Source organism: Coffea eugenioides, chromosome 5, assembly GCF_003713205.1.
Source record: "Coffea eugenioides isolate CCC68of chromosome 5, Ceug_1.0, whole genome shotgun sequence".
Taxonomy (NCBI): domain Eukaryota; kingdom Viridiplantae; phylum Streptophyta; class Magnoliopsida; order Gentianales; family Rubiaceae; genus Coffea; species Coffea eugenioides.
Window position 1 is genome coordinate 47,298,437 of NC_040039.1, and position 11,640 is coordinate 47,310,076.

Sequence of the window (11,640 nt, forward strand, 5' to 3'; positions counted from 1 at the left end):
AGAATTCTGTTAATTTTTGAGGCATAGTTGTCTCATTTGAGAATCAGAAGAGTATCAAATTCTATTAAAATTCTGACTTTTTGCCTTGTAGTGATTACCAGGCGAAAGGGCAAATATATGCTCCTTTGATTGCAATTGTCACGTACAAGTACAAGTGTCACCATTAGCTTCAACCAAATAAAAACAAATACATTATTCTATCCAAAAAGAAAAGGATAAAATTCAACAATAGTTTGTTTTTCTTCACTAGATAGCTGCATTAATTGAATCAATTAATGAATCAACTGTCTTTTTAGTTGTCCATTTCTCACAAGGATTCCATACAATAGTTCATTCCAAGCATCAGGAACACCAGGTAGACACCAATGACTGCAATCCTTTTCTTCATGGCTATCAGGGCCATCACCATAAATTGAAGGATGCCCATCTTTCCTTAGCTGTGAAAGTGTGGTTACATCTAGCAAAGTCACCGGGGTGGACATGTTAGCCAGTACTTTCTTCACCACCGCCGCAGGTGGTGGTGGTCCGGCAGGGTATTCAGGAGCCAGGATCGGCCGAGTTTGCCCAATGCATGAAGATTTTGCTATTGGAGCATCCCATTCCTTGCCACTATAATACCATACAATATGAAGGAGGAAATAAAGAGAAGATAATATGAATATGTCATTTCATTAATCTTAGTAGAAGTTAGAAGCAAGGGGGCAAAATGAAGGCTTGTTTTGGTCTGTTTTCTATTTTGCAAATGCTGATTACATACAGAAAGTGATTATAGAAAATGATCAGAATCAATTCAAGCCATTCTAGATTTTTTTTCAAATTTTTTTTTATTTCTATCAAAAATTCTAAATTGTAGGTGTTAAAAAAAATAAGAACATAAAAAATATTAATGATTCAAAATTAAAATCTAAAATCAAGCAAATAAATAATTTCAAGTCAGAACGACTGAACAAGTCCCATAGGACTTCACTCTGATCAATAGTGGACTACTTTGTTTGTTAGGGAAGAAGGGCTTACTCGTAATGGGTTGGAGAGATGCCCTGAAAAAGGACTTGGGTTTTGGAAGGATCCACGTTAGAGTCCACCCACCTGGACCATGTTTTCAGGCCCTTCTCAAATGCAACCAAAGGATCCATGTCTTTATAAACCTTGTTTCCTTCTTGAAAATAATCCCACCTGACATCCAAAATAGACCAGTAAGTAAAAATCTCTTTTTTTTTTTACTAAAAATTTTTTTTAAAAAATACACTAGTAAGAACATATCACTACTTCTTTTTTTTATTTTATTTTATAAAAATACCGAAGGGATTGACTTCACAAGCTGTTGCAATGTTGAAAATAGTTGAATTTCTTGCTAACAATGATGGCATTTTCCTTTCCAAAATGTATCTTAATCAATTGTTACCAAGATTTGATCCTGTAATTATGCATGTCAATGTCTAGTGATGCTAAATCGGTCTGCACTCTTGTATTCCTAAACAAGTCGTTACCAAGGAGGAAAAAAAACAAGATTCATGGTGTTTTTGTTTCTTATTTTTGAAATATACGAGTTGGGATTTAAAAATCATATAGAGATTGATCTTGAATAAAACCCAGATTTTTGTCGAAACAGAAAGGTTTGGTTTCTCAAGAACATTAAACATTAATTGAAGAATATTGGTAGCACAATCTCACGATCTTGATCTTCCTTTGTGGAGCCACCAATGCCAAGTGTTGAAAATAAGCACGTCATAACCCCTCCATGCATCCCCATTTTGTATGGAGTCAAGCTTCAGAATTCTTCTGTTATTCTCTTCCACCAAATCCACCAGAAATGCGTTACGAGATAGCATCAAAGAAACATCATATTCCTGCCATCATTCACGTAATGTGGATTAATTAATTAATCAATGGAAGAGTCTGCTTTTCTTGCACTAAATGATCAAAGCTAAAAAGGCATGCATGAGATCAAAAATTAATAGATGAGCCTACATAAAATCAGAGAAACTCACCCTGAAAGTAAAAGTAGAGAGGTTGCCTTTCTTTTGAAGATTGTAATTTGATTGGGGCAGAGCTGCGTGCAACATGCATGTAAGGGACTGCCATTGATTGAGGCTCAGTGAATCCCCTACGAACAATATCTTCTTCCCTTTAAATTTCCTCAAGAAATGTGGAGCATTAAATCTGCATTTAAAAAAAAAAACATGTAGGTTACATTCTTGGCCTTCCTTATCTAATTATCAAATTAAATGTCAAACTTAAACATGGTACTAAATGTGATCACCACAAAAATAAAACACTTTTATAGTTGAAACATTAAATTTTTTTTTTTTTGGGTTTTTTGGAATTGGCGATCATCAAGCCGGGATGGGATGAGGATTTAAAATTCAACATCTATTTTGTGCTTAGCGCACGTAACGCCTTACCAACTGTGCTAACTCTTACAACAAAAGATATCCCTTTCTCCTTGGGTATACTATTCTACAAACCGTAAACTATAATGAAACGTACTGAGGCAATTCACATCGGTTGGGCTTCCATTTGAACTTGAGATAGAGTTGATCAGGGCGGCCATTTCCCTGGCAATCAAATGGCTTCTCGATGAATGGACAAGAAGACGCATTGTAAAGGGGATATGTGTCATCGTAGCTCCAACTTCCTTGGAAGATATCGCAGCCGCTGCTAATTGATTCTGATGATCTCTTAGAGTTATGAGAAAGCTCTAGCAACAAGGCATTGGATGATTGTTGAACAAATATGACAAAAAGACATATAATTAGAAGAAAAGTATTCACAGAACGAAATTGACCACTTCCCATCTTGTGAGAAGAAAAGGAGTGAGATGAGGTGAGGGAACTTAAGGGAGAATGCAGCATGATGAAGCTTTTAATGAAGAAAACAAAGGCCATATAAGATGAGTTTGATAGGCCGTTAGTTGGTGCCTAGTGGTGTTTGAGTTGTTAGATTGAATGGCTTTGGGGGGGGGATCTGCAATTTTTTTTATTGGTTTGGGGTTGATTCCCCGGCCTGTTTTGCTCCTTTTGGCAGCTGAACTTATTGGTGGGAGCTGTGTCCTTGCAGTGGAGTATACTCCTTTTTATCCATCATTCCTCCTCCATGATTGTTTCAGTTTCAAATCTAGTCTTCTACGGAAAGCCTTCTTTCCTCTATTTCCGGTTTGCTTGCTCAAAGAAACAAGGGAGGCCCAAAGCTTGTTGAAACAATGGCAACAACATCGCTAAGAGCAAATAAAAAAAAGATGACAATAATATTAATATCGGTTTCGTCTGGAAGGTAACGGGTTTGAAACCTTAAAGTTGTGAAGTTAATGTTATATTCCTGTTCTGTTTCTTCATTATTCACTTTGAAGCTAGTTAATTTGACACCACATTTATTGTTTCTGTAGTTCTTTTACATACTTTTATTTGAACATAATTTTGCCTGTTACATTAGCCAGAAGTTTGACTGTTACACTTTAACATGAAAATGGGGTCCCATATTTCTCCTAATTACGAAGGCATATAATATGCTGTTTGTGGTTTGACCCGTAATGAAACCCCCGGTGTTGAATAATATTCATGGAGGGGGGAAAAATGGCAGAAGTAGCTAGGAAACGACTAACTACACCGTTTGGATTGCTGTTTTATGGAGTTTTTATAGAAAAATATACTATAATAGAAAAATATACTATAATGATTTACTGTATGTGAGGTAAAAAGATGATTGAAAAATGAATTTACGAAAATTTTTTTGAGAAAAATGACAATCCAAACCAAAAAAAGGGATATTTGACTATCTAAATAAAAAAAATGTACCGTAATGAATTGATATATGAACATCCGATCACCAAAAAAAAATGGAGATATCTACTAAAATTTGCAAAAGACAAATATGATGCTAATCTTTTGTCAAGTCATACCCACCGAGCATTATTGCAGTAACTTTCACTGGTCCCATGCATACGTAGACTACATAATGTAACATCTAAGTAAGGAAGAAAACAAATTATCCAAATGTGACTCAATCAATTCAACTAAAAAACTAGTTCTACTTCTCCATGAAATATACTGTATGTTTGCATAGAATAGCAACATTACATAGACGTTCTTGCATGATCATGTTCAATCAAACTTGTATTTCTACTATTAATTTTTAGTCCAAATTTATTGTAGTAAGAATGATATGATATAAAAATGGCTAATGGCTACTGAAGTAATCAAAGAATAAGAAGATTGTAGAGTAGCAGATTCCAGGTATCAGGAACTCCAGGAAGACACCAGTGGCTGCAGTCCATTCCCCCAGTGGCTGCGCCAAGCCCATAAATAGAAGGATGTCCATCTTTTCGCAGCAGCGAAAGGTTTGTAATATCCAGCAATTTCACTGGCTTCTTTATTGTGTTGAGTACTCTCTTTAGCACTGTTAGAGCTGGTGGTTGTCCTGCTGGATATCTTGAGCCCACCACCGGCTCTTTCTGTCTTACGCAACTTTTGGCCGTCGGTTCATTCCAATCAGTTCCACTTTACATTATTAATCAAAGACCATTTTCAATTGGCAAAACAAGATAGTTAGATTAAGAATGTAAAGTGACAAATTCAAGACTGCATTTTTAGACTATGACCCTCCAAAATATGCTACTCAGTTGGCAAAATCGTAAATTACTTAGTAAAGCTAAATCAAGATTTCTGAAATTTCTAAACTGATACATGCATATGTTTGGCAGCTTCTTCTGGGATTTCCATTAGAAATACTTACTTGTAGTGTGAGGGAGAAATTCCTTGGAAGAAAACAGTAGTTTTGGCAGGATCAATATTGTCATCCACCCACTTAGCCCAAGTATTGAGTGCCATCTCGAAGGCAACCATCCGATCCATGTCTTTGAATGTCTGATTTCCAACTCGAATGTAATCCCATCTGAGCAGTATATTTTCACAAATGACATAAATTTCATCAATGTTTTGTTTTTGCTCATCATTTATCACAGAATAGTCGAACACCATGGAGTATATTGTATGAACTTACGGTTGTCCTTCACCTCTACGGTTCCACCAATGCCATGTGTTAAAGATTATTACGTCTAAGCCTTTCCACAGCTTTCCACCCTCAATTGAATCTAGGTTTAGTATCCTGCCAGTTTTTTCCATCACAACATCTACCAGGTACACATTTCTGTCTAGCATAATTTTTACTCCAAAATCCTGCAACATACATGTATTTACCAAGGGAAAAAAAAAATCCAAATGTGATTCAAAAACAACACTTAAAAATAATTAAAATATGAATAGCAATCACATGAAAGGTTGGCTAAAATGAATATTCACTGCAGAAATAAAGAAAATGAAACTTTCCTTTAAATTTGGATTGCTATTTTCCACCAAAAAATTTTTGAGTTTTCCGTGAACACATTTCCAATTATCTTTTTTACCTTACATATATCAAATTATTACTATATATTTTTTCACTGCACAAATAAGGAAAATGCAAATTTCCTTTAAATTTGGATTGCAATGTTCCACCAAAAATTTTTTGGATTTTTCGTGAGCCCGTTTTTCAATTATCATTTTATCTTAAATACATCAAACCGTTACAATATATTTTTCTGCAAAATTTCCAAAAAAAAAAATCCAAACGGGGATACATGTCGTCAAATGCCACAAGACATACAGTCCAAGAAAATTTCTGGATTAGTACACATTCTAAGTCCCAAGTTCTGTACATCACAAATTTTTTTTTTTTGTGGCTAAATTGGATGCCTCACTTAATCAAAAGGAGACAAATTTAAAGGGGTTGTCAGCTTGGGATAAAGATTAAAATTCTGAGGAATTAAATTCATCCCACAACCGCATATTATTACAAGTTAATAATTGACTGATTTAATAAGAGGTTTCTGGCACCTATATTTAATATGGGCATTTAACTGATTTAATATGAGGTTTCTGGCACCTATATTAATAGCCAAGGGTTATGGGACAAGCATGTGATAAGAAAAAGACCCATCTGGCAATGCCAGCATTTTCTTCTGTAATTGATGTCTGATTTAAATCAATTCTTGCAGTCATATCCAGAAGACCAACTGTTCATATTGGACTTGGGATGGAGGACCACAACATTTCTTGTTTCCTTTATTTTCTCAATTTATTATTGTTGAGGTCCTTTAGTCAAAATAGAATTTCACGTGACATTGGACATTCCTCGATCTTGATCTGTACCAGTACCTCCTATTACTGTTCTTATACACACATGAGTCGATCCGAGAAACCCCAAATTATCTGACGGGCAAATTCAATTTTACATCAATGAAATCATTATTGAAATTGTGGATGATGTTGTATGATAATTATTAATTCATTCAGTCAAATTGGTAATTTACCAAATTTGTTTCGTGAAAATAAGAGCTTATCCTATCCAATTGGAAAACTTCAAGATATAATTGAAAAACTTTGAATTTTTCAAGAAAGCAAAATGCTGCAATTGAATATGTCATGTGAATCAAGCAATTACCATGAATGTGAAAATGGAGACGTCTCCTACTCTGGTTTCATTGTACTTTGTCCTACCGACGGAGGTGTAAAGCATGCAAATTAGTGATTGCCACTGGTTTAGGCTCAATGAATCACCGACAAACATGACGCTTTTCCCCTTGAATTTCTGCATGAACTCACGACCATCAAATCTGCAACCAACAATGTCACATTATGAATCACGAATGACATTAAGAAAAACATGGCAAAATTGAATCAAATATTTGGACCGAAGCACTCATGGTGTTTAAAGAGAATCGACTTTTATATTCAAAATTGTTACCGTATATTCTTGTACAAAAATCTTAGAAAATAACAATCCAAACGGTCTCATTTTAATACATTTTGTTTGTACTTCACGGGCTAGTAATATTCAAGGGAAGAAGTATAAAAAAGGGAAGTGGAATTGATAATTGTGGACCGAAAAAGAATTGCTAGTGAGGTAAGAAAGTGATGTTGTTGGTGACCCGAGAGTCGTCAAATTGTTATGATTAGTTTAGCACCAAACTTGATTATGTGTTAGTATGTGATTTACATTGAGCCAAGAATTCCAAAACTGCGGCTAACATAGGGCACAGGAATAATGCTACAAGACATTCTACCTTGTAAGATGTGATTCAATCAATAATAATAACCTATCTAATTCATTTCCTTCCCACGTGAATAAGAGCCGGAATTCACAAGGATCCCATCTCACCGTTCTCTACCTATAATCAATGAGTAATTTTTCTTGACAAGTAATATGCAATTAGATTCATTTTGTCCCACTAATCTAACTCTTCTGGTAGATATAAGTTTGTTAATCACCTAGTATAGTAATTTATTTGCCTTTCTGTAAATGCAGGGAGAGAAGAATCCTATAGCCAATGGCTGTCAAGCATTGGTTTAATTGTTTTCTTGGAGATTCCCATCAGGTGATCATTGCTGTTACCACTTGATTGGTGTTACACAATATAAGAGGTACAATCACAAAAAAGTTTCTACCCTAATCAATCTTATGGTCACATGACGCGCATTACTCATATAGTGACAATTTGGTTCTTGACAGTTGGGTCATACATAATCTGCCTAACTAAACAACTCAAAACTAACATGCCATCTTAACTTACTTAATCAAAGTTGGCAGAAAAATTAGTGCAAGCAATTAGAGGTAGATTTAGAACTTAGCACTATCCCATGAATACCATGTAATTACATTCTTAATTAGTTATACTGATTCAAACTGCATATGCCAACCCCATTTCTCTATGCTGATGTACAAGAAAGGCAGGATTAAGATGAGCTAATAAATGGTCGACCTTTACTTAATATGTTGTGAGGAAGAAATATGGCACATATGGTTTTAATATTCTGCAGACTAAGTCTGAGCAGCTTTATGGTGCTGCAGAAACTTAATGAGCCACTGCACAGTAGTAGCGGTCTGTAATGATAATACTGAAAGGGACAGCAACAAAACACCCAAAATTTCATAAAAGATGGGAAAAGAAGACTAATGATCAGAGATATGCACAGGTAGAAGAGCTCAGACCTTGCTAATTGGCAGTCCAGGGGTTGCCACCGGTATTTAAGGTACATTTGGTCGGGCCTGCCGTTCTTCAAGCAGTTGAATTCTTTCTGTATGAATGGACATGCTGTGTAGTTATAGAGAGGATAGGAAGAATCAGGGACCCAACTTCCTTGGAAGAAATTACAGCTCCCTGCATTTGCTTGGTGAAGCTCAAGAACGAGAAGCAGGAGAAGAGGAATGAGCAGCATGGCCAATTTGCCGTGAGCCCAGACAAAATTCATTCCTTCAGGGCAGTGAGAAAAAGCAAAATGCCTTCAGAGGGAGAGAGGGAGTGAAGAGAGAAATGTCAAAACTCACAAGTTCCTGTCTTCTTGCAGCCCCCACTCTCTCTCTCTCTCTCTCACACACACACATTGTAGTGATCTTTCTACATAGCCGCTTATATAGTTATATGGAGGACATGTACATGTATATCTATGACATATATTTCTTGATTTCCTATTAGCTCATTTTGCTTTTTTCTGTTTTTAGGTTTGTAACTGGGGGAGGTATGGCTAAATGGAAGTGTAACAGCTTTGGAAAATAGGGTCCCTTTAATTTTGGTTCTAGATAAAGGGAGTTGTCCGCTTGACATATATATATATATTCTTTTTTTTTTTGGTTTGGAAATGGGTCCCTTTGACAACTTGCAGCTTGCAAGAATAAACTTGGTGTCAATTGTCATGTGAAAAAGAGCAAAGCAATTGGGACCCTAAAATAGCGCATATTTACGTTCATAAAGGGTGAAATGAACCATGGTTCTCTGTCGAGGATCACTTAATTTAATATTTGAATATATATATAAAATTACAATTATTATACCCTTACATTTTTGGATAACTCCATATCAGAGTAGTTTGGACAATAGCAATTAACATTAGGGTCTGTCTAACGAGTGCTTATTGTGACACATTAAAATGTATTTCAAGTTTTAAACTTTTAAAAGGATAAGATTAATTATAAAAAATGTATAAATGCAAATGAGGGTAGTAATTATTAGTATGTATATATACATAATGGGTTGAGGAAAATTTAAGTGTTTTGATCGGTGTCAATTAGGCACCCTGTTAGGAAAACCCTTAACAGTAATAGTAAAGAGTCTTGAAGATTTAATCTTTTGAGAGCATTCACAAGCTCTTTAATAGTTAATTATTCTGGGTTAGATGAATTTGGATACTTAAACCAAATCAATCTAAGGTGCTTAACATTCTCAAATGTTGTAAACATAATTGTTCGCTATAAGATTAATAGGACATGCCACATAATACATCACCGGTCGGCCTTGTTTGGACAGCAATTTTTCAAAGAAAAATTGGTACGTTTTTCGTGAACACATTTCCCAATCACCTTTTTACCTCACATATATCATATCGCTATAATAATTTTTTTACAAAAAATCCAGAAAAATGCAATTCAAACAAGGCAAGTTTATCGTTTTGGTTAACAGAGACATATTGTATATTTGTGGTGGAGACAAAGAATCTATTATAAAGAATCTATTTACTGTGAATAATTAAATATTGTTCCGCAACTCACAATTTAGATTTAGTATGAATAATATAATTGATTGTTCCCACACACATCTTTGTTTAATTTAGATGAATTTAAAAAGAAACAAGTTTTTTTTAAAGGCACTTATTAACAAATTTAAAATTCACTTAATCTACTATTATATTACACATATCAATAATTATTATCCTCCCGTACATTTATATACTTTCTATATTTAATCATACCTTCCGTTACTTGTATTTATTTACTTTTTTCTAATTAATCTTACATTTCCAAAATATATCTTAACGAACGCTCCGATGGACACCCGTGAACAAACTTCAGTTCTCATTTCAAGGTGTATATATGTAACTTTAAAAGAAATGTTAAGTCCATATTAGGAAGAAGTTAGAAAGCAATCTTAGCTAGTTAAAACTAAACTAATTTAGATTTATGTAACATTTTATGGCAGCAAAATAAAAAACTGTGATTAAAATGTAAAAGTAAAGAAGAAAGTAGTACCAATGCGGGCAGGGGCACCAAATGTCCGGTACTCAATTGCTCGTCTCCAAAATTTAGCTCTAAACAATTTTTTTTGGTAAGGTATATTTATTTATTTTTAATAAAGAGTTCTCAAATTTCATGATTTTAAGCTGTACAAGTATAACACTAACTCCGGTCCTAAGTTGCTTACATTGATTACCAAATCCGTTCATGATTTTCGAAAGACAAAAATTAAAAAAAAAAAAATTAAAGTGAAGCACCATGGAAATCTTTCCATATATAATTGACATACAAAACAAAAAAAAAATAAAAATCAAGAACTCCTTTGGATTACATTTGATTTTGAATGAGTGGGGCCTCTCTGGTGCTCCTTTGTATTGTACAGTATGATAATATAATTCTTCAAAGTTGAGAATTTTGTACCGTAATTATTTTTTTGTCACAACGATAACATTTCTATAACCTACTAATATCCTATTCTAGGAGAAAGGGAAACCTAACCAACGGAAACCACCGTCGGAGAAAGCCACTAAAAATGGCAAGCCACGTGTAGTGGCTGGTAGGAGGCAAGGTTTGATTCTTTAATCTCACCAACAGCCCAAGTGAGAGAATTTTGTATGGTACTTGTTTTCTACTATTTGGTGTGAAATCCATGATTAATTCTGATATCTTTTTTTTGCTTTCTTTTTCTGTATATCAATAAAGAAGATTATATAGTAATTGATTCCAGGTATCAGGCAGTCCAGCTATACACCAGTGGGTGCAGTCAGCAGCAGCAGTTGCAGCGCCATAAAAGGACGGATGTGCATCTACACGGAATTGAGAAAGGGTGGTTATATCCAGCAATTTCACAGGAACCCTCATCTCGCTCAATACTTTCTTCTGCACTGCTAAAGCTGGTGGCAATACTCCTGGATATGTTGGCCCGGGCACCGGCCGAGTTTGCCCAGCACAGTTTTTCGCTTGAGGTTGGTTCCAATCACTCCCCCTGTTGTTCACCAGTTAAAGAATGAAGTGAAATGGGGGAAGACATAGAGAGAAAGATACAGCATCGGATTGTAATTGCACACATTCATACTATAGGTTATGTAACATTCACTATGAAAAAGGCAAAAGTAATATCAATTTAGTGCAGTGGTTAATGTTGAGATACTAAAAATTAGAGTTCTGGGTTTAATTTCTTCCTCCTCCTCCCCCTTCTCCACACTTTTTTTTTTTTTTTTAAAAAGGTACATGATCATGAATGACCTCTTTTTGTATAGAGGACTTTACAGTGGATAGAAGATTTTTTCGGAATAAGAGTATAGTATTTTTCTTTTTTGTGTGTGAGATAAAAAGATATTTGAAAAAATATTAGTGTGATAAAAAATAGAGTATCCTATAGTAGGTGTTTCTATATTCTTTTCTTTTTTGATCTTAAATTATGTTAACTGGCAAAAAAAAAAAAAAAAGAAAGTGGATTTGTTAAGGATTTTTTTTATTTAACTTTAGACAAATTAAAGAAGAAACAAGAACGGCCTTTCAATTTTTCAACTGTCTTTGTTGATATATGTCTGCATGAAACTTGTTTAAGCAGTAGGTAGTTGGATAGGTTTTTGACATGAG

The 11,640-nt window shown here is 34.7% G+C and overlaps 2 protein-coding genes across 2 annotated transcripts; both read right to left on the reverse strand.

The window, feature by feature from the left end:
- Positions 1–239: 239 nt before the first annotated feature.
- LOC113772275 (protein trichome birefringence-like 41) lies at positions 240–2,804 on the reverse strand. The gene is made up of 5 exons (XM_027316862.1): positions 2,488–2,804; positions 1,989–2,160; positions 1,672–1,847; positions 1,015–1,173; positions 240–609 (listed from the first exon to the last, which is right to left on the reverse strand). The coding sequence occupies exons 1-5, from the start codon at positions 2,793–2,795 to the stop codon at positions 273–275; spliced, it is 1,152 nt and encodes a 383-aa protein (XP_027172663.1). The 5' UTR covers positions 2,796–2,804; the 3' UTR covers positions 240–272.
- A 1,177-nt stretch (positions 2,805–3,981) lies between these two features.
- On the reverse strand, positions 3,982–8,418 carry LOC113770362 (protein trichome birefringence-like 41). Its single transcript, XM_027314788.1, has 5 exons — positions 8,023–8,418; positions 6,475–6,646; positions 4,996–5,171; positions 4,729–4,887; positions 3,982–4,493 (listed from the first exon to the last, which is right to left on the reverse strand). The coding sequence occupies exons 1-5, from the start codon at positions 8,280–8,282 to the stop codon at positions 4,193–4,195; spliced, it is 1,068 nt and encodes a 355-aa protein (XP_027170589.1). The 5' UTR covers positions 8,283–8,418; the 3' UTR covers positions 3,982–4,192.
- Between the last annotated feature and the right edge of the window lie 3,222 nt (positions 8,419–11,640).

Bases quoted from the DNA above. Each gene is read 5' to 3' on its own strand.
- LOC113770362 (XM_027314788.1), bottom strand. From the start codon at position 8,282: ATGAATTTTGTCTGGGCTCACGGCAAATTGGCCATGCTGCTCATTCCT. The intron at 4,888-4,995 runs GTAAGTTCATAC...TATACTGCTCAG, and splicing joins CGTAGAGGTGAAGGACAACC to ATGGGATTACATTCGAGTTG. The intron at 4,494-4,728 runs GTAAGTATTTCT...AATAATGTAAAG, and splicing joins ATTTCTCCCTCACACTACAA to TGGAACTGATTGGAATGAAC.
- LOC113772275 (XM_027316862.1), bottom strand. From the start codon at position 2,795: ATGGGAAGTGGTCAATTTCGTTCTGTGAATACTTTTCTTCTAATTATA. The intron at 2,161-2,487 runs GTACGTTTCATT...TTTTAAATGCAG, and splicing joins AACCGATGTGAATTGCCTCA to ATTTAATGCTCCACATTTCT. The intron at 1,174-1,671 runs GTGAGATTGTGC...TTTGGATGTCAG, and splicing joins CACAAAGGAAGATCAAGATC to GTGGGATTATTTTCAAGAAG.